At 38.9% G+C, this 23,049-nt stretch overlaps 2 protein-coding genes across 3 annotated transcripts in view; both read right to left on the minus strand.

Moving 5' to 3' along the window:
• cyth1a (cytohesin 1a) overlaps window positions 1–3,363 on the minus strand; it is a 44,635-nt gene extending 41,272 nt beyond the window's left edge. Inside the window, exon 1 of the mRNA XM_023264256.3 lies at window positions 3,119–3,363. Coding sequence (XP_023120024.1) covers window positions 3,119–3,137 — 19 coding nt within the window. The 5' untranslated portion in view covers window positions 3,138–3,363. The remainder of the gene's footprint in view (window positions 1–3,118) is intronic.
• A 2,883-nt stretch (window positions 3,364–6,246) lies between these two features.
• usp36 (ubiquitin specific peptidase 36) lies at window positions 6,247–22,663 on the minus strand. Of its 2 annotated transcripts, none has more exons than XM_055005409.1 (20): window positions 22,557–22,663; window positions 19,189–19,454; window positions 18,835–19,056; window positions 17,788–17,898; window positions 16,172–16,274; window positions 16,022–16,089; window positions 15,266–15,336; window positions 15,067–15,149; window positions 14,855–14,966; window positions 14,612–14,752; window positions 14,223–14,323; window positions 13,985–14,123; window positions 13,686–13,865; window positions 12,581–12,805; window positions 12,005–12,129; window positions 11,198–11,887; window positions 10,240–10,451; window positions 9,746–9,934; window positions 9,499–9,614; window positions 6,247–8,495 (listed from the first exon to the last, which is right to left on the minus strand). In XM_055005409.1, the coding sequence occupies exons 2-20, from the start codon at window positions 19,439–19,441 to the stop codon at window positions 8,364–8,366; spliced, it is 3,273 nt and encodes a 1,090-aa protein (XP_054861384.1). In that variant the 5' UTR covers window positions 19,442–19,454; window positions 22,557–22,663; the 3' UTR covers window positions 6,247–8,363. The 2 variants fall into 2 exon arrangements, with proteins under 2 accessions (XP_054861384.1, XP_023120083.2); XM_023264315.3 differs by having other exon boundaries at window positions 13,503–13,865.
• Between the last annotated feature and the right edge of the window lie 386 nt (window positions 22,664–23,049).

A 23,049-nucleotide genomic window follows, 5' to 3' on the forward strand; every position in this document is an offset into this window, starting at 1 on the left:
AACTAACAGTTGATAAAAGTAGCTGATTCTGTAGTCTGTTTCCAGCTGATGAGTGGGAGGGAAAAGAACTCCCTTTAGAAATCACTGAATTTTCACATTGCAGTAATAATTTGGTACAACAATTTGGCACACCTAAGTAATTAAATGTGTACTGGCAACATGAGGTAAAAAACTTAATGTAGCCAGAGCAACAGGGGCTGAGATGTCATTGCTTCATGTAGTTGTCTGTACAGTATGTTGGGCCTGCCGTTGAACTAGACTGAACCCAGATGATGAGCTTCTTTGGGCAGTACATGCCACCAAGTGGACATAGCATGTAACAACACCCCTTGCTCATGACGCAAACCAGAAGGCCTCTGGAGTCTAGCTTAAAGTCAGCTATAATATTTACGTGGGTTGAGCATTTGACTGCATGAGTAAATATTACAAGCAGAAATTTCTCAGCTGCCTCGTGGAGATTCTGATAAAAATCAGTCATGCATTTGTCTTCAAATAATCAGGTAGGTTGGGAAGTTTTCTGTTTGATTGCAGAATTTCCCCAGCTGAATCCCTAATCTACAGAAAGCTGGCTGATCTGTGTCGGTGGAACTCCTACATGGCAGCCTAATGTTAGCATCACCACTGGTGACTAACAACTGGCTGAGTGGAGGCAGAATCAGCACCGCTGCTGATGCAGCTAAACTGAATATCCTCACCACAAAGGATAAAGCTACTGCACCTAAATATATACTGAATATGATAACATCTTCCTGATTATAACTTGTAGCACTGATTGCAACGTTTTCATCACAGCTGTTTTGAAACCCTAATATCCTGCCTCTGTGTGCTACTTTTTATCTGTATCTCTCTGTGTTTAGTGTAGTTTTAATTCTGGAAAACAAAGGAATAATGTTTTCATCTGGTTTCATCAATCAGCTTAATTTGGGAGGGAAATTATTTATACATCTTAATCTTACATTAAAGGAAGGAGAACAGCTGCTGCACAGTTTGCCTCTCTCAACTTTGAAGAAGCAAACTTCAACTTCTTTTTTTACAGCTTTTGATTTCCATGTCACAGTATTTTTTTTTTCATTGGGAATGAGATGTCTGGAATAAGTCTGCTGAGATTTTGTTGCTGCTGCTGCTGTGACAGTCTGAGTATGCTTTGAACATGAGTGCAGCTTGGAGCTTGAGTAAAGCTGTCATTACACAAGTAGAGAGTGACAGTGAGAAAACAACATGTTACAGGCCAGTTGAAGTATCCATATTTCTCTCGTGTCAATCACTCACCCAAGAAGGAGGGGTCAAACTGAGAGAGAGAGAGAGAGAGATGATACCTATAACCACAGTAACCACACGCACCTGTCACAGGAGCGCACCACGCCTATGAACAGACACACTTCCTTTGTGCATGCAGATTTCATTATGCAAAGAGAAACTGAGCTGCACTCACAGGTGCAGGCAGATGGCAAAATGCACACACAGAAAAGATAAAACAAAGAAATTTTAACACCCTGAAGCTCAACGGCTTTGAAGTGAGTCTTGAAATAGAGCCGCACCCAAAGAATCCCAAGATAGCTGGTTTAGGGCACCAGCACCTAGCAGCATTACTGTGCAGAAATACAGTATGATCATCCTGTCATAAATTGTCATAAACTGTACATGTATCACTACAAGGCTATAAAATGTACAGACTATCTTCAGACGCATTCTAAGCCTCCACATAAATGTAACATTTCAGTTGCATAAGTCTGGTCTGCATTAATAATAAACTTTTTTTTAAAAAAAGGCAGGGAACATATTTTTACCAAAATAAAATGAAGTCTCTGAGACTTGAGTCTTGATAGCAGATGGATTACTTCTATCCTCTCTCCTCAGACTTCAGTTATGCTCAACAGTCATGGTGCTCAGGAACAGAAGAGATGATATGACTTGCACGTACTCATTCAGATCCACAAGCTGTCAATTTGACTAAGACGGTGTCAGGGACAGTGAGAATGTTATTTGAATGTGGTGGGAGCTTCAGCACGGCTCCTCTCTTATGCCTCACACTTTAGCAGATAATTACATAATCGCAAAGTGATTCTTCAGCTGCATTGCAAATAGGAAAGCACTGACAAGGGAAGACGCCTGCAAATAAATACGATTATACTGTTCTGGAGCCGAGAGAAAACATACTGTACAGGCTGTCCAGGCTGCCAAGTCACTACTGGATCCTTTATGCAGATTGTTGTTTTGCCAGAAGCTGATATGCAGAAAAATTGTATGAGAGCACAAATCAATCATCCCCAAAAACTGACTTCTACTTAGATTAGACTAAAACTTTCTGTGGAGAACCAGCTCTCCCTCTTTCTAACAGAGAATCAGTTGACATCATGCAATGAGGCCATTGCTGGGGGTTCTATTTTGAGATGCGTTGAGCTCACAGAAAACCTAAACTGCTAAATAATTGAGGTGACGCTTCTTTCATTGCCTAAGCTAAGCCATCACTGTGGCTCATCATGGCCTGACATCATCAGACAGGTCACCCTATAGATAAATATGATGTCAGGGAACCGAGGTTCCTGTAAATGAGGGGCGGTTTTATAAGTAGGATTTTTGCAAAATCTGTGTCATCAGTGTACCTCAGTAAAGATGCCTGCCTGGGATGAATAAACCAGGTAAATTCACTTAAGAGCAAAAACTTTCTCTCGGTTTCTCACTGCATATATTTTTTCAGTGTAAATATGTAGAGTTTTTTTTTTTTAGTGTCCACCATGCTGTCATAGCTGCAGTGTGACGGTTAATAATTCAACAAGCAGATCTTTTTATATCTCTCTGACTGTGAAACAGCACAGAGGCCACCAGTTTTTTTTTTTTAACTGGCTTATAAAAAAACAAAACAAAAACAACAGGGTGCTTCCTTTGTGGTATTTAAATGAGATAAACATCCGACTGCAGACAGCATGGCATATAGACTAGTTTGTAGTGTGACATGCTGTAATTTTAAGTGAGAGAGTCCCACCAAGCAGGCTGACTGGAAACAGTAGACTACAGTCTGGCATTCCTGATCTCTTGGCAAAGCAGAGCACGACCACGGTACACACATAAAGCATACACTCAGGTGTCTTAGTGTAAGTGGGTGGTGATGACTACTAACCGTACGTCTCCCCCTCCATCCTGGTGGTCCTGATGCTGCTGCAGGAGTCCCTGTCCGGGGATGTCTCTCTCGCCGAGCGCCCGCAGCAATCCGGATACCTGCCGTCCCTTTTCTCGACTCTTCTCTGCCTTCCGCTCACCTCCCAACTTGAAAACAGGCTCTCGGAGACACAAGCTATCTTAAATATGATACTTTTTAGCTAGTTGCTGTTTTGTTTGCACCTGTAGTTGACGTTTCCGATGTGTTTGCGCCGCCGACACTGGCTGGTCGCTGATATGCAGCGAGAGAAACAGCAGCTGGCCCCGCCTACCACACACGTGACGTCACGCACTGACTTGCCTTTAACTTTGCTGGATGCTAATGAGGTTTTTGTTATTTACCATAAGGGTATCGATTTTCCACAATTTCTTTGCTGTAAGCTCAAATGCAACAATTATATAAATATTTTCTATTTGTTTTTAGGTTAGAGAAAATCTAAACATGCACTGCACACATTTATATCTAAATAAATAGCCTATAACAATACGAGCATTCAAAATATTGTAGAAAATTGCTTTTTAATCTTTAATTTTTAAAGTTTACAATTAAATATGCTTTTAAAAATGCATTTGCTCTGAAATTTGAGACAGATTTTTTAAAAATTGATTCATTTCTTTCTTTTTCTTCTTCTTCCTCATCTTCATCATTATCATTATTATTATTATTGCCACATAGAGGCAGTAGGACACGGACACCTTCTCAGTTGATTACGATTACATTCACTCTTTTAACTCCACTGTTGGTTGCAGCCAACTCCTGAGGGAAATACCTTTAAAAGGCTCTTAAAATAATAATATACACATTTTTAGCAAGTTAACTGTACGAACTGCAAGCTCCTGTCATATTCTTACTAAGTTTGGGGTATTTTTATACTGCGATATAATGGCCTGTACCGCCATAACATTGCAGCCATGGCCAAAGTCGAGGGCACTTATCATACACAGCTGCATAAAATAAATAAATGATTTTTTTAAAAGTTGAATTTCTTTGATTATTCATTTGAAAGGCTTTGAAAAAAACGAGGCTTGCCTTGTTGTGGCATCACGAAAGGCTGCAGACTTCAAAGGTCCGTTTAGTGACATATTTCCTGAGCTATAAAGGAAAGAAATACATAGCTTTTTCTCAGGTTTTGTGAATCCGTAGAAACACCGGGAAGATGTAATAACAATGAGGAAGTGGATTTTGCATAATAAAGGCCCTTTAATGCATCAAACAATTGACATACCTACCTGCCATTTGGTGTTGCAAATACATTTGGTCTAGACCTTTTCAAGATCAAATGGTTACACAGGCTAAATCTCACCTGATTTTCTGGTCCACCAAAAGCAAAAATTCCCAATTTTTTTCAAATTTAAAAAGATGTTGACTTTACAGCTATAAGCAATGAGCTAAACCTTGCTATAAATCCCAGTAAAGCTGCAGATTAGAGTCAGGGTTATAATTCTCTGTGGGTCCATTCCTACAAAGCCAGACACCTGTGATGCTAATTAGAGGACACACCTTGATTGAACATGTCCCCATGGTCACATTATTTTCAGTCTTCTCTAGGGGTACCACCATTTTTGTCCAGGCCTGTTTCATGAGTTTATTTTTTAAAATAATTCTGTTGAACCATGGTTCAAAAGCAATATCTGATTTTCATTGGATAATTTTCACAATTTTTATTTATTATTACTTTTGTCAGATTCAAATTATTTCTGACCATTGTGGGTTTTTCTTTCATTAACCAAGGGGTACCGACAATTTTGTCCACGTGTGTACATTAGTTAGGTTTTCACCAGAAGTGACTTAAGGGTAAATATTTCAACCTTAACCACTTGAAACATTTTAATAAATTACTTCTTATCAAGTGAATGTGACAGAAACTTGATGCAGCGTAATTGGTCTAAGAAAGAATGCATGAATAAATACCAAATGTGGAATTGGAAGCTACACTGCAGTAAAATGTCACTTAAACAATGCTTACTACTATCTAAATGGCAAAATTTCTAAATCAGATCACTATAAATTAGGCATATTACATATATATATATATATATATATATATATATATATATATATATATACATATATACATATATATATATATATATATATATCAGTAGTGGGACTCAATTAAAAAAATGTAATCTAATTAATTACAGGCTTTGTAATTATCCATCCATCCATCCATTATCTATACACCGCTTAATCCTCATTAGGGTCGCGGGGGGGCTGGACTGTGGGAGGAAGCCGGAGTACCCGGAGAAAACCCACGCATGCACAGGGAGAACATGCAAACTCCATGCAGAAAGATCCCGGGAAAGCCGGGGCGCGAACCAGGGACCTTCTCACTGCAAGGCGAAAGTGCTAACCACTACACCACTGTGCAGCCCGCTTTGTAACTAATTAATCGCAATTAATTGCAGTTTTGTCAAATGGCAATATTTGACACAATAAGTGAAGTTTTTCAATTCAAATATATTGTGGTTGACAGTTGAATCAATGAGTAGACATATACGTGTTTATAATTTAAAATTTAAGAAAAGGAAAATGGGACACATAGAAAAAGTGATTTTGATGACTTAAAGCCTGAATTTAGTTGTTTTTTCCACTGTATGGCACATAAAATCAGTATAAGTAATTCAAGGAGCTTCAGAAAGTTGAAAATCCAGAGATTCATTCTGTTTTCATCTTTTCTGGGTCTGATAAATGGTGTAATTTTGATGTTTTTTTATATAGGAATATCATTTTTTATTTATGTAATTTTTTATAAACAGAAAGTTTATAATTAAGTTATTAAAAGAGATATTTTTGTTGTTTATGTTATTCCTCCTCCAAGGAGGCAGAGCCTCCACGGAGTAAAAACTTAAACCACAAAAATGTTTCATTTCTATTTATCTGCATTTTTCATCTGTCTGCTACATTCACAGATTACTAGCTTTAACGCGTTATTTTCGCGGCAATTAATTAATCGAAATTAACGCATTAAGGTCCCAGACCTAATATATATATATATATATATATATATATATATATATATATATATATATATATATATATATATATATATATATATGAAATTGAAGACAAAAAAATGCACAATCAACTCACAAAAGTCACAACTTTATTGCACCTTTTCAGTTAACTATAATGTGGTAAGAGCTACTTTCATTATGAAAGGTCTCTTACCTGGTCAGAAAAGGTGGCGCAAAATATAGAATCATCAATGCAAACATGTGAACTGTCCATTTACTTTGTTAAATCTTCCTTTGTGTCAGTTTGAGGCTCTCACGTCGATTTTACAACCGATAAACATATCGGGTGGAAACTGGATTGCCGTAGCCTCTCTTGTACTGTACACACTACAGTGACATAGGGAAGGTCTTGCATGAAAACAACTCTCTTAAACACAAATGAACAAACACATTTGCAGGTAAATTCTCAAGTTAACAACCACCAACTAATCTGAGTATTAGTAGCACATTAAAGATATGTGTCTTTTCTTCTTTAAATTATAAATTTATAACATTAATTCCTATACTTTTTATAGCCAATTCAAGGCAACATTTCTAGAATGAAAAGAAATGCATGGGCAAATCTTTACAGCATTGGAGGGAAACACAGGTAGCACAACATGGACTATACAGTGTTCTACACTGGCAAAGCATTTTGTTATAACGTTAGTTTTTCTATGCATCTGTGCCCAGATTGGTGCAAGATGATCCCATGGTTTCCACACCTGAAATACTTTGTATAAAACAGTTTCTACAGGATGTACAGGATGCAACATGGTGACTGAGGGGAGGGGGACTGCTCTGACATGAAACGGGAGTCTGATCAGAGATGATAGTGGTATACAGGTCTGAGTCTCTCTGAGTTACCCGAGTCTCAGCCCAGTGTCTAGATGACCAGCATGACCATCAGAAAATTGCATAGAGATATAAGATACAAGGGGAAAATACGTTATTGTTATGTGGCAGTCCCATTCTAACACAGTGCCTGAAGTACAAAATTGAACCCTTTTATTTCAGTACATTGGTGAAGAACAGTTTGTGGCAAGTTTGTTACAGAAAATGGAAAGGTCAAATCCCCAGAATGAGTGATTCTGAAAGAACTGATGAAATGAGCTACATAGTTAAATAGTTGCACAGTAGAAAATAACTGCTCCTGCCTGAGTTCCTTCAGAAACCCCAATGTCTACTCTGCAAATGCACATTGCACCATGAACCATCAGAAAACGAGAATGTACACGTAATTATTCAGATGTAATAGAACTGATCGCATCCAATGTGTTGTTCGCCAATACCAATGCATCCACAAATAGCTGAACTGTTAAGGAACACAAAAACAAAAAGAGAAAAGAATCAGTGGCACATAACCAAAAATGCAGTATGAAGAGAAATCAGCTCAGTGAATACTTTTGAACCACTTTATGCATGCATATTTAGAAAATTGTTATAACTTCAAACCATAATTTTACCAACAACATGCAGGCAAAATTTGGTCCTTTTTAAAACAAGCCATGTGAGACAGACACTGCAGTAAAATAAAACTACGTTTAACAAAAGGTATAAAATAAGACAATTATTAAGAAAACTAAAATTATATAAATTTTAATGAATAAACAATTTTGGATCTGTGTAATTTGGTATAGAATCATTTCAGAAGAAGGGTTAAAAAATGTCTAACTTGCTGAGCCCTTATGTCTGCAAAAGCAGCACAGTATGCTCTGAGATTGTATAGAGTTTTAAACACATGAAAGCCAAAGAGTTACAGCTTACCCTTTACGTATACGGTGCATTTTATTCATCTCAAAGGAGCAGATTCTCTGGGCAATAACCAAGGCTCAAAGGATGCCAACATAGTAAGTAATTTATGTGACATGGACATGTGTAGGCTTTCTGTTAAATACTGAATGCATAGAAAAATTGCAGCCCCTCCCTGTGGCATTTGGATTAAAAAGGGTCGTAAGTTGTGAACCCCGACTGGCCAGTGAAGACAACATTTAATGTTGGTAATTTTAAACCTGCTATTTACAGTCAAAGGGACAGCTATGAGTGCAGTCTCATGTGCTACTTTTGGCACATATCTTAGTTCTAAATTTAGGGAACTGAAGCGAACAAAGGACAGAAATTAAAAGAGAGAAAGAAAAGGTACAGAAGTTTGGTATACAGTTTTGTCGTCTCAATTTCCAGTCAGCAAGACCTCAGCAGCAATTGGACTCTCAGCGACGGACTCCAAAAACTCTCTTTCCTCCGAGTGTTGCAGACCACTTGTTCCGCCTGTCCTGGATTTTCTGGAAGATGCTGCTGCCACTTTGCCACTTAGTTCTTTTACAGTTCTTTGTTTTTTTCACCTGTTTTTTGGTGAAAAAAGAGAAATTTGAAGAGTCATTTCCACAATATATTGCACCATCATGGCCAAAATGATAATCAGGATTATTGTGATCACAATTAAGATCACAACTTTACATTGTTATGGTACAAAATATCTTTATTGCACATCAAAATAAACGGCTGCTTACACGATGTGCTACATTCCTGCTAATGAATATCTCATTATACTGAAATACAATATCAAAGGAGGTCCTAGGAAGTCAGTCCATCTCTCACAGGCAAAGTATAAATAAGACTGTGCCAAAAATTTCCTGAACATATTTTAACTGATAGACCCTGCGATTTACCAGTGTTCCCTAAATGCCCTTTAAACAGGTCAGGGTAAAAATGCTCTACACAGAAAAGTCTCTTTTCTCCTCAGTTACTGCGGAACTTGCAATAGAGACAGGCATCTGACCAAAAATGACATGAAAAAGAGTGAAATAAGGCATTCTAAAGTTGATTCATCTCTGCTGAAATGAACTGATTTCATCTAAATGGACTGTTTTCTATGAACAGAACTTGCATTTTGAAAGTCAATATTGCAGTCGTCCATATTATTTAATTGTAGAAGGCCAAAATTGCGATCCTGTTATTATTTTTGATTAACTGTGCATTCCTAGGTTATGGTTTCAGAACTGCTTTTTGAGATGTGCCGTCTGATCATGTTGGAAATCAAATGTCTTCAAAATTGTTATAGGGAGAAGGAGGGGGCACTGTATTGTTTAAAGACAGAAATAACGCCAACACATCCCTCCAGGGAAACAATGACAGTGTTGCATCAGAGTGTATACATGAAAAATGCAATAAATAGTTGACAAAAGTGTTGGGAGAGGGAGTTTTTACACTATTTGGCCTACAAGAATGCAGTTCAAACGGACTTTAAGCAACATGGTAGTACTAAATTTGTGTTTTAATCCGCAAGAAGAACTATATTTTATGAAATTATTGTTAGAATTTCTTGCCGTTTAATTTTTACCTTACCTTTCCCCTGTCAAAGTCTTCATCCCACTCATCGATCACAGTGTCATGCTTGGCAGCTCGAGTATCTTCAATGGCATCTCTACTAATAGCAGAGGACTCACCATCCCAGCTGAGGACTAGATTAGACAAAAACAACCTATTAAGGTATATGGAAACTGTGAATATTTAGCTAAAAATTCAATGATTTCGGTGAAATTAAAGCTTCACTGTGCAAATATTTAGATTTATACATCACTCGATGTCTCACCATTGGCTCCATAGGCCTTATCTGTGGCATTCCGTAGTAGCTCTTCCACCACACCACTTGACTTTTTTCCGTCCCAGGCTGCAGGACCAGCACGGGTCGGTGCATCACCTGATGCCTTTCCATCAGCTGCTGGCGCTTGACTGCGTTTGTAGCCGTCCCTCACTTGGCTGTCCCACACCACCACTGTGGCTGCATTTGAAATAAAGCAATCAGAATTTTTTTTTTTAAAGACAATAACAAAAACTGAACTGTGGTTAAAATCTGGCATTCTCAAAATGTACTGGGCCATGCTCTAGTATATGAGTGAAATGACTGGTCACTCAAAAGAAAGGCTGAGAGGCTGTGCTGGCATAGAGGGATTTTTTTTGGCAAATGGCTCTAATCATGGTAGCAGGCCATTGTACATTTGGTGTTGGCATGGTAACAAGATCACAAATGCCTCATTGGAGTTTCCACGACACAAGGACACATTTGTTGTAAGTGTACACACATACCTGTACTTTGTTTGATTATTTTGTTACTCTCGGTGGTGTCCTTTTTAGAAGGGGTCTCAACTGCTTCAGGCTCAGCATGCAAATGATGCTTGCTCTCGTCCCACAGTCGCACCTCTTCTTTAAGCATTTTTTTCTGCATTTTAAACTTCTTTCTCAACATTTTCTGATCTTGTGTATCATTCTGAATGCCTGTGGTCTTCATGTCAGAATTGCTGTTGGTGGAAAAAGATAGATGTGTAGATTTAATAAAAAGCAACTGCTTTGCCTGCATCCAATCCTTAATTATACAAAGTTGAGTTAATGAAATATCTATAGAAAAGAATAAATGATGCTGAGTGCTTTATGAAGAGCAAACTAGTGATTAAAACACTTTCAACCACAGTTTGAAAAATATTTCCTTCATGTCGTGAAGTCAGTGTGTAGCACAGTTGTTACATTTTGAGTTTCCAAAAAGTCCTTCAGAGATGGACACAGTTCGGTACAGTTCACTAAAAGAGCCAGCCGGTTGTTATAGAAACAAATAGAGCTGCAACAGAGTTTCACATTTTTATCATCAATTCATCTGCCAATTATTTCTTTGATTAACTGATTATTTGATTGGTCTGTATAAAATCTGAAAATTTATAAAAATGTTAATTAGTGTTTCCTAACACCCAAAACTACATATTTTTTTTTGTGCACAAACCGAAAATATTTAAAGAGAGTCCAGAATTGTTCACATTTGAAAAACTGGAATCTGAAAAATGCAGACGTTTAACCTTAAAAACTTACTGATTAATCCATTATCAAAAGACTTGGCACTTGACAATGAAAGAAATAGTTCAGAACTAACCAATTAGTGGATTTATTGTTGCAGCTACAACTGCCAAGTTGTAGCTTAATGTTAACATGAGGCAGTAGATTTTGAAGAGAAGAAACAAAAGCACACATCTAACATCTAACAATACCTTCAGCTCACCTTTCTGATGCAGAGCATGCTGAATTTGTGTCCTGTAGAGCCTCTCCCAGTTGAGTCATCTTCTTTTTCTTCTTCCTCTTCTTCGACACAGAGTCCCTTTTCTGTTCTTCTTGGTTTGACTCACATTGCATTGGGGTAGCGCTAGATAGCTGAGGCTTCTGCTTCAACTGTTCTGCATTAGAATGAGACGTTAGACTCCATATGCCACCCTGACACCAATCCTCCTCCTGGCTTGATGTGTCCAAATGAGATGGGACGAACTCCCTCTCCTTCATTTTCTCTCCATCCTCAGTCTCCCTCTTTCGCTTTTTCTTTTTCTTCTTGCTTTTCTTCTCACTAGCTGACTTCAAAGGGCTGGATTGTATCATCTGAGCTGGGGATACGACTGGCTCTGCATCACGCTCCACCTCAGAATGCCGCCGCTTCTTTTTCTTCTTCTTCTTTTGGTTGATTAGTTGAGCTGGAGGGTTGCTGAGATCTGGTTCTTGGACCACAGAATTAAGGTTGCTGGAAGACTTGGGACTCTTTGGGCCAGGACAGTGAAGCCCGTTGGTTTTAAGAGAAAGGCTGGCATTTGGTTTTTGCAGTGTGGAGAGAAGGGATTGTTTCTGAGAGCTCTGCTGTTTGAATGATCCTCTTGAGTGGACTAAAGGTGATGACTGGACTTTAGGTGAATGGAATGGACCAGCTCTGGGAGAGAAGAAAAAACATCTGAACCGACCAAGTCTTCAAAGTGCTGATATTCAAATAATAAAATCTGCATTTTAAATAGCATTTCCCATGTGCAATCAAATTCACACTTCATACCTGTGAGCATGAGTACGTGAGGCAAAGGTGAAGGAGTTAAGTTGATTTTGATTCATGGGGTCACTGGACAGCTGGCATGGCAAATGGGGCAGTACATCAATGCTGCTCAGACTCCGGCTGCGAGCCTGCAGTTATTGACATAAATAAAAACTTGGTGGTCTAAAGAAAATAGCCATGAATGTGACAAAATAAGGAAGAGAATCAAATAAAAAGAAAGGGGACGATTAAAAGGGATGGCAGGAAAAGATGAAGGGAGGAAAACAAAGAGGAAAGGGTATGGCAAAGAAGAATTAGAAATGGTTAGAAATAAAGAGCAAACTTAAGGAAAAGAAGACAAACTCTAAACAAGTTCTAACGTGTGGTTGATTAGACAGGTACACTGGAGGAATAACTCATTACACATGGCAGAAAATTTAGCTGAAAAATGAGCGTTTACTTGCCTTAAATACTAGTCACTGAAATCAATGGTCAAATTTGGGACAGTAGTGTGAAGTGACACAAGAGGAATCCAAGTTATCATGAGATTTCACTAACACAGGAGGTGGTGCAGCTGCTGTGGATGGGAATGAAGTTCACCTTCTTGGCCGACAGGGCCAGTTTCTTGGCAGGTGGAGGTGACATGGTGCTGGTGGCTTCAGATGTGATGTTGTTGAGGGCTGGGGGTTTTATTTTTGCCGTCTTCTGTTCCTCTGTGCTCTGAGAGCGCTCCACGCTCCTGGCTGGTGATGCCAGGCCATTGGAGCCTTTCCGAGGAGTGGAGGGAGTCTCTCCTACTGGTGCACTTTTAGCACCAACGGAGTCCTGACCAAAAGAGAGGTGATCAAAGGTAACAGTTATACTTCCGTGCATCCACACAACCTGATACAGCTGTTGTGCATCTTCGTTAAAATCCTGCAAACACTTATGACACACTTGCTAAGTTTGCTGCTACAAACACTTTAGTTAGACTATTCCTTGAACTGGAAATTGTATGCATTAGGTGCTCTGCAAACCAGACAATAATGAAGTTAGCTATTAGGATGTTATATGCTTCACATACTATGCTTTGATTAACATTAGAGCTCAAACTATTAAGAGTCCTCGGTGAGTAAATCAAAGCTACTTTGATATTCCATTAGCTATTTAGGTCCTTATCTATATAACCTTTATAACAAAGGTTATAAAGATTCCTTAGTTCCAGCTTCCCAAATATAAGAACATACCTCTTTTCCTTGTTTTATGTTTGTATGGTACTATTAACTGAAGGTATCTGGTATGACACCTTTTGCCTGAAGACACTGTGATGGACACTTCTCATCATGTTTAACATAATAGAAAATATCTATTTATTAATGTTTTGCAGTTTTTCTTTACTGTGAGGAGGCTTGCTTTGGTTATCATCCTCACATATTTTGGTGCACCAACAATTATGTAAAAAATGCTATCAGATGACAAAAGTTGCCTTGGCCCTGCTTGTAAAGTAACATTTGTATTTGTGCGCCTTCACTGGACATTGTACCTTCGAGTCAGTGGTGTCAGCAGAGGAAGAGTCTGACAAAGACTTAAATGAGGTAGATGCTGCCATGCCTCTGCCCTCGCCACCCTGCTTTTTGTTCTCCTCTGTCCTGCTGACCCCATTGTTTGAAGGGGTCGGAGTGCTGCTGCGAGACTGTGCCTGGCTCTGGGGAGAGGGCTTCTTCACCTTCTTGAAAGGTTCCTCGATAACTGTGGGTCCGCCCGGCAGCTTCGGTGGGCCGTTGGAGGATGCTGTCCAGTTGGAAAGTCTGGGCTGTGGTTGAGTGCTCACACCGTTTCTGGAGATGGGCAAACCTAAACCACCATCCATAGACTGGATCTTACGCAGCTGTGCAGGCTCAAGTTTCTGTCCAGAGGAGTTGAACTTTCATTAAAAATCCACTATTTGATCAAAATGTTAAAAGCTCTAACACTCTTAACAAGTTCACAAAAATATTTAAGGTCAAATATCATCTTTTCTTATACCTTTGTGACCTGCGGAGAAGAGAGAGGTCCATTCAGGTTGGCCCTTATTATTGGTTCCGATGTCATGTTCATCTTCCCAGAATGCAGCATGCCCTGTTTGGTAGTCTGCCCATCTGCATTCTTCTTGGTTTCAGGGATCCTTTAACAACAATCACACATGGCAGTTTATTTGATTATAAATCCAGGAGGTACAGACAACATCTTTCTTGATCTCTTGCAGCGCTCTCTAGCATCTTACCTCAAGTAGAAAAGCACATAAGCCTGCTGGTTCAAGACCACTTTGATGTTACTCGAGTGCACCATTGAATCATTCATCTGGTACCATTGTCCATTGCTCGCCTAGGACGAACAAAAGAGAGATAAACATTAAAAAATTCTGCAATTGGACTCAAAACGCCAATCACTAATCTCAAACCTTATGCACTAATTAGCTGTGAAATATATTTATTTTAAGCTCAGTCAACGCTGTTACAATCATATAAAGCGCATTTACGATCACACAGAATTACATTCCTAACTGTTTTCATGTCAAACAAGCACCTTGAAAACAAGACAGCTTATATTACGGTTTCCTTGTATTTTTTTTTTTTTTTTAAGAAATAAACAGAGATGTGCTGTGCGCCTTACCTTGACATAGCAGTAGTAGTGACCAGCATGACAACTGTAGCCAGAATGCACCAGAACAGCATAGAGGCCATACATAACAGGATCTCCTGAGCTCTGAGACATGTAGGGGCGGATGTTAAGAAATTCTGGATAACCAACATCCTACAAAAAAAAAAAAAAGAAGAAAATGACAGAAATATGAGACACACTGAAGAAAGGGGCAGCTCTTTTCAACAGTCAATGGTGTGAGAATTTGTTGTTAACCTTTGTTATTTTTCCTCCACTGAAGTTGGCAAACCTCTTCAGCGAAAGGGTCAGTACGTTAGATGTTCGATGGACTGTGAAGCGCTTCGTGGCCGGCACTTTCTTTTTGCACCTGAAGATTAAAAAGAAAAAAAAAAAATCAATAAAGACTGCTTTTATTAATCAATTTTTCATTTACTTGGATGTTGTCAGACTATGTAAATAAAACTCACTTGGCACACATGTAAGCATTCTCTCCACTTAATACATCTGGTTTAACAAATAGTTCCAGGGCTCGCACAATGTTTGCTGCTTGCTGAAATACAAAAAGAGAGAAATAGTTGGCGTTAATGAAGCAATTTTTTTCAAACCCTATATATTTATATAATATTTTTATGGGAATGAAAGTCATATTGAGATCTTATAACATACCCGTATCTCAACAGCAATGTCCAGGTAAGGGTCATATGTGTCTGACACACTTTTACAAACAGAGCATTTCACTGGAAGACAAAATAGAGAATAGAGTGTTGATGCTTCTGAATAAACCCAATCTATTTTGCAACATGTCACACAAGCCACTGTTCCATTTCCTGTGAACACAAATCTATCAAGAACCTCAAACCACTGTTGCTGAGATCAAACACTGACGGAAAGTTCCTGTATATTTAACACTCTTATCAATATTTCCATTTAAAATCTGACAGGCATTAGTTACTGGGTCAACATAACACCTGAAACCACATAAAAAGGAGGCTTTACAAGCTGCTCTCATTTGAAACTGATGCATTATGCAGACATATAATTCAGACGGAGAACATCTACAGAGGGTTTCAGAAACAGTCTCGAATTGTTTTTTCTGGAGATTCAAAACAATCTTGAAGATTAGAAAAGCTAACTCCCGCAAAATGGCAAAAATGTTTTTTTCTAAAGAATTACACAAACTATTTTGTGGGTGAAGAAACAGAAGGCCAACAATAGATTCAATAGTTTTTATGCATCGTTATAAAGATGAGCATTAAACTATGTTCACACTGACTTAGACTTAGGCTAGTCTAATGGGAAATAGATCAATAATGTAATATCAAAAGCAACAAATGTGCAAATTTTAAAAAGTGCAGAGCTCCAGCAACATTTTTTCTTTCAACTGTTCTGTCTGTGAGGAGAAAAAAAAACAACAGTCAATACCTCTTGACCTGAGGTAACCTCCAAAGATCTGGTGAACCAATGTTGTGGCCTGGGTCTGCCTGTCAAGTCTAAAAGCAGAAATAAACAAAGGAAAATGTTATTCATGTGATGTTTATAAAACAAATACTTTTAACAAGCATAAAAATTTACTTTGGGTAGCCATTGAGACAGGCTTTCTGCATGGCATCGATGGTGTACCGCAAAAATTCATGAGCATCTTCTTGACTCCCAAAGCGAAAATGTCTGGCAATTTCTGGTGAAAACAGAAGTACAAATTAAATTTGTGTTAATTTACTGTCTCAAAGCAGAGTGAATTAACAAAAGTAAGGAGCAGAGCAGCTTCGCTGCTGGGAAAAAATCCTAGAGGAAACACTGTTTCAGTGTTTCAGACATTCCCTAAATACAGGGATTACTGGCAATAACTAAAAATCAATCAGTGAAAGACACACTTACTAATCCATAACATGACACTCTAATCAGAAATAGAGAAACTCAAGCATCAAGTCAAATTTATAAAGTAATAGATGGAAATAAGTTAATGTACAGTGAAGTTCAAAAAAGACTTTCACAGGTACTTACAGTTGACCTCTAACTTTAGCACCTCATGCATCTTAGACATGCACTTGAATAATAGCCTGATAGAAAGCATACAGTGACCTCAGCAAGCTAGCATCTCATCTACAGTAAAAGTCCCACATTAAAACTAATGCAGCTCTAAAGACTTTGCTCCTACTTTCATTTTCTAATGTAAAAGGGGAGAGTGTGAACTGGTAGAACTATAATGTGGTCATCACAACATTTCCAGAATAGCATCCCTGAACATTAAAGACAATGAGTCACCCCAGAGCAGGGAAAACGAATAAGACACCATGCACTAATGACCTATTCCAGGCAGGAGAGGAGGAAGACAACATCTTGAAGACATGGCATCAGTGGGCATTAGATAGGTGTGTTGTTCTTTTATTTTGTTTGTGAAACCCCAGCTGTGTGATCTGAGGGCAATTCCAGAATCATTTACAGTATGCTCTTCTGGATTTCAATGTGATGACAGCACTGTCTTTGAATGTAGTTTTTTTTTTGTTGTTGTTGTTTTTCGGGGGGGAGGGCTCACTAAGCAAGAGGTACAGAAAAGTGTTGAATGTTGAATTTTCATCGTTTGCATCTACATCGTTCTAGCTGTGGTGGAACATTTCTAGCTGCGGTGGAACATTTCTAGCTGCAGGGGAGGCCACCAGGTAAATGAATGTACAGGGAAACCAAAAAACTCATGCAATACATCTCTGAGGCCTGGTGGAAAAAAAGGGAGGCAGGTGGCCTGTACATTTTTGTGCTAAAGCTGCTCTTCTCAGCTCGCAGTCACAAGGAGACAGAGAGGGCATTGGGGAAGGAGGGAGGGAGCAGATGAAAGGGGGAGGGAGAGACAGAAAAAGAGGCGCAGGAGGTGGAGACATGATTGCAGCAGCACATAAGGAGGAAGCAGGCAGGTAGGGAGGGGATTAAGGTGCAGTGAGACTATAGCACCATGTCACGGTGCAACTCACACCTCATCACCAGAATCAGTGTGGTATTCACTCACTACCTGCAGTCTCATCGCTTCAGCTATGTACTGCAGTTACTGGCGGACGCGGTCACATGGGACACTGTGGCCAGTGATGCGTCACAGTGCCTCTGGCAGTATTTAACCAAAAATAAGGTGCTACTATCTCCTGCTGACACAACCTACATTGCAAACTTGCATGGCAAACTAGCCGTCACAAACGTCTTACTTTTTAGGTCTCTGATGAAGGAGACAGGCTTAATGGCATTGCCTGTGTTGGCGAAGGCTTGGATGATGTGGTTCTGCATTACACAGATCATACAAAAGCCTGACTGGTGACCTGAAACGCATAATAAAATACAAATAAAAGTACAGAAGTGAGTCATTTTGACTCTCAAGAAGATGTACTTTAATCACTTCATATCCTGAAAATTCAATGACATTGGTTGGTACGCACATTCAGACAAACGTTACCATTAATCGGAAAACAACAAAATGTGTTTAATGTGGTTCCTCTGTACCGTAGCTAAAAAGAAACAAGGCAAACATGTATTTACTACACTGGGTACAAAAAAACCCCCAAAACAGTCTGTCAAAAAAGTCTGAATCAGGATTATGTCATTCTCAAAAATACTGTGTGTTAATATGCATTCTGCTTAATATTTTCCAGTTATATTTCAAAGAAATATTCTAAAATATTATTTAAGTTTAAATGTGAAATTAACATTTTTATATTACTCTGGTGGCAATACTCTAGAGAACACTTAATGTGGGACACCATCTTCAGAAGAATAAAAATGTGCTGCAAAAGATTTCATATTTTAGAAATATAAAAAGTTCTGTGCTGGTTCAGTCTGTCTTTAAAATGAACATTATGACCTCAGCCTTCAGTTAAACCAGGTCGACTGCAGGTCTAAGTTGAAGCTCAGAAACAGTGACCTCTCCAAGTCATTTTGATGATTAAGTGATTTGGACAGGACATGGCACTGCAATGAGATTAAACCACAAATACAGTTTATACTGCAGCTTCTGCAGTGGGGTTTAGCTAAGCTTTTCCCTATATAGCACAGGATAAAATCAGTCTTAAATGTGAAATGCAGCTAAATTCAGCTGCTTGGTTTCTAACTGCATAGTGACAGTCAGCCAGACATATCCGAACACAGGCCCAGTAAGAGTAATTCCCAAACCTGTAAGATTTCTGTGTAGTGATGGAAAAACATAAGTGAATGGGACAGTAGGCTCTGACACCACAGAAGAACACAAATCAAGTACTCACAGGTACGGCTGTGCTCCTTTGAGAGTAAGTAGTTGGCAAGTGGCGGGGTGTAAGTGAGACACTGCACTGTGGAGTTGAGGAAGCAGGTGTTTCCCAGGTTGTGGAGGCCGGCTCCCACCCTGTACACACGCTCCCATTTGAGGGTAAGTTTGTTCCCTGGAAAGAGCATCTTCTGTGGGGCAGGGATCCCATCACTCTGACTCCCAATCACATTCTCTGAGACTGAAGCAGAAGGGGAGTCAAAAAAGTGATATACAGAAAACAAAAACTGGGCTTTTATGGCGAATATCAAAGCACAAAATATGAAAGATGTCAGACTATTGGCTCAAATGACAGTTCAATTTCAGAGCTTACCTTGCCTCTTTATTTGGACAGGCTCTGTAGCCTTCTGCCCTGTAGCACCCTCAGTCCTTGGATTGAGGATCACATACTTGTTCTTTAGGCTGTCCAGCTGGTAGGAGAAACCCTTGCTGGCAGGCTCAAACTCTATTTTCTGCAAAAGGACCTTCTTGGCAGAAGAAGCCAATAGTTTGTTGAGGTCACCCTCATCACCTGTCTCCTTTCGACCAGGTTTTAATGCCTCCTTGAGTTTATCCACTATCGGCATTGTTGGAACATCACTGCAGAATAAACACAGGCTGGGTGTCACTTCACATTAGGCTGTGCCAAACAAGTAACAAAGGTTGTTTCACCAATTTCCCCAGAAGGATCAATAATATGTCATCTTATTACATCAATGCCCTATTCAAAAGCATCTCAAAGTATTATGAACATTATGGTTCTCTGAGCCAAATAGAGAAATAAATCTAATGTTCAATTTAATGTTTAAAGTGTCTTTCTAATAATAAACTAAGTGCCTATCACCACCCCTGTTTGTTTGTGCTTCAGTAGGTACCTCTCCAGGCCACATATCCTAACCTTGCTTCGAAAGAGATACAGAGAATGAGCGTGATGATGCGTGATGATGCTGTTACCTGCCAGGTCACATTTGTACTACTTATACAAGTAATTTTATGTCTGTATCAATATGTCATTGCTATCTTGATTCTTCCGATTGGCATGGCACTTAAGTAAAAAAATGTCATGCTATCTGTAGGGTAAATGACATAAGAGATCATCCCCCAAAATAAATCACCAAACTAAAAGATAGCATGCAGCTTTAAAAAAAAAAAACAACACATTTTCATTTGCCATCTAGTGTAGTAACAGGACCATTTCAGTGTAGAGAATGGTTTGTGTGCATTTCCACATCTGTCTACTAGAGTCAGCAGTGTGAATGACTTTTGATGTGATATTTTCTACAGAAGACAGCAAGCTGTCAAAATATGCTCAGTGCTGATTGAATATGTGTAAAAGAAAAAAAAAACATCACATAGATGTTACAGTAGTATAATATAACACCAAAGGCACCGAGTTCCATGAGTGTCGTGCTCATCAGAGTGGGCAGTGACGTCATGAAGAGGGAAGGAGGACTGAACATGCATTGTATGCACAAGGGCATGCTGACCTTCACATGCTGCTGATACTGATACAACTAAGAACGACACAGCCCACAGGGAAACAGCTAACTGCAGTGATGCCACCACTAGAGCAGGCAGCTGTGGTGATACACTGACCACAACATGCATGTCTAATCAGATTATGTCACATTAATTAGTGATCTACGTGCTCATGGCACAAAGAAACTTTCTAATGTTTACGTTAGTCTTGGCAAATACACTAACAGTGACCAGTTATCTAAAATCATGCCATTAAAGGTAAAGTTCAATTTTTTTCCTGTCATGTTTAAGGTAATGCGAGTTGTTCACCAGTTTAGATTGATTTTAAAGACAATTACAATGCATTAACACAAAATGATGGTCTTGCAGTCAAACAAAGTGATGCCTGGTCAAACAAGGCCAACTGTCAACAAAAGTAACACTGAATGATGCCTATGGATGTTAACATGGCTCGTAGATGCTGGGTGTAAAGAATAAATCATTGGGAATTTAGAAAACATTTCAAGGTACATTAAATAATTTTTCGCACCATATGTTAATGTAAGATGGGCTGTGTTTGCTGTTGTCCATCTGTCATCAATGCCAAGTGCCACTTTTGGAGTCTGACATTAAAATATATCATTCTGTCTTGTTAAATCATTTTAAGTTATGTACATGTAATTAGTATCTTGAGATCTCTCAATATAAACATTAAGATGTGTCTTACTTTTAATTCACGTTATTACTAACACTAAGTACTTCCAAAAAAAATTAAATCTGCTTGTCTCATATTTTAGAGGTAATCACCACACTGACATTTTAGACACATCAGCAGAGGTGTCATTTTTTTTGCTCAACTTGTAAAAATACAACTGACAACAATTCACAAGTCGCATGTATTTCACACACTGACAAAAAAAACAGCAACTCTGCCACACTAATAAAAAAATGAAATGATTTGATTATTATTCTATTAGGTCATCAACAAAGAATTAAATCAGCAGCTATTTTGGCAACCGTTTTCAGGCAAAAATTTCAGCATTTGCTTATTACAACTTCACAACTGTGAGGATTTTCATCTTCTCTGTATTTTTAATAGTTTAAAATTGAATGATTTACCTAGAACGAAAAACAATAATCTTTGGAAGAAATGTCCAAAGATGTTAGGCTCTGGGAGATTGTGGCACGTGTTTTATTTTCTTTGTGGAATCTTAGCTACAGAGCACATAATAATGAGAAAAATGGCCATGAACACTAATAGTAAATAAGTACATTATATTTTTGTTTTAAATAAATGGAGATCGTGCATTAAAGTGATCACTTACAGCTAAGGGATGGATGATGACTTCAGGGGCTTCTAAAAATATTGTAACAACTACTGAGAAAGACAAAGTCAAAATGAACCACGTCTATAGCATTTCGAGATTTTTGGATTCTCAGTTACAGAGGCCTGATAGAATCTAGCATTATCGTTCATCTACAAGGTACAACTTTATTTTGGCAAATTATGTTTTTGTAGTCAACGCAATTGTGTCGCTGGCACAAATAATTGGTACAGGATTACCTCATATTGAAATGGAAATAATAACAACCAGAACACAATAAAATCTGTAAATCATAAGCACCCACTCGTAGACTAGCAATGCGAAGGATAGATATTAATTGATGTCACTTGAAAGCAGCACCTCTTTTGCTGTCACTTCTTAAGTTCTTCCGTTGTTTAGCTTGTTTATACTAGCTAAAACTAGCTTGTTCCCTCATTTATTCATATTTTCAGTTCTTGTGGTTAATTTTTTTAGCTCCATACAGTAGCCGGGTCAGCATGTATTCACCAGCTGGACTCAACACTACGGGCCAGTCATCTTAGCATAAATGCTATGTTGCTAACGTCAGCCACGGCTAATTTCGAGCTGAACGGTTAAAGGTTTAACGACAAAACATCGTAATACATTCGCTAAATCCTCAAGCTCTACAATATGAAATCGGTTGTATTTTCCTGTTGACGACTGTTCGTGTTCTGCCGTTTGTAAGCTACACAGCGGCAGCAGAGAATTAGCCAGCGAGCTACCTTAACGTGGCGAAAGCCTTCAGCCTCCCTCAGTGCTGCAATGTGAGTTAGCACCACAACGTCCAGGTGGCTAACAATCCCCAGCCGCCACATTCTGCCTTTTCACTTTGACAACAGCTGCCTGGAAATGACGCATCTAAGGTATATTAAACGAGTTCGTGCGTTTATTCTCTCACCTTTCGTTCAAACAGTTGAAATACTTGACAATAGCAGGGTCTCCTTCCTCAGCTGAAGCTCTTGGGTCTGGTATTTTCGCCCATGCTGCATTATGAGAGGGCGGTGACAGCAATGACTGACAGGCGTTAAGGACCAATCAGAGAACAGGTCACTCCGTAACTAGAAGGTACAGCCAATAGGCCCGCAAAGTGGCGCTGCACTGACGAGAGAGAGCCACACGTGACTGGTAGCCATCGCTGTTTACCATTGATGCAATTGGTACGATACATGTTAACGATTTTTACTGTAACCACTGAGAGAAACAGGCTACATTAGTGCGCTATAAGGACTGTTTATACGTTAATATTTATCGAGGAATCACATCACCTCTCTATGTGTTATCATATCAAACCTTTCATGGTAGCAGATTTCATTCATATCAGATCATCCTTCCCATGCATGCAGGCTTTAAATTTGATATCATTCTGCTTGAATACCAGCAGCGCCGTGAAA

The sequence above is a fragment of the Amphiprion ocellaris genome, chromosome 19 (genome assembly GCF_022539595.1).
Source record: "Amphiprion ocellaris isolate individual 3 ecotype Okinawa chromosome 19, ASM2253959v1, whole genome shotgun sequence".
Classification (NCBI taxonomy): domain Eukaryota; kingdom Metazoa; phylum Chordata; class Actinopteri; family Pomacentridae; genus Amphiprion; species Amphiprion ocellaris.

Coding starts and splice junctions, on each gene's coding strand:
- usp36 (XM_023264315.3), bottom strand. CDS start 19,441: ATGCCGATAGTGGATAAACTCAAGGAGGCATTAAAACCTGGTCGAAAG. Junction 15,337..16,021: donor AGGTTACCTCAGGTCAAGAG/GTATTGACTGTT, acceptor TTTGTCTTCCAG/TGAAATGCTCTGTTTGTAAA. Junction 14,124..14,222: donor TATGTGCTTTTCTACTTGAG/GTAAGATGCTAG, acceptor TTGTTGTTAAAG/GATCCCTGAAACCAAGAAGA.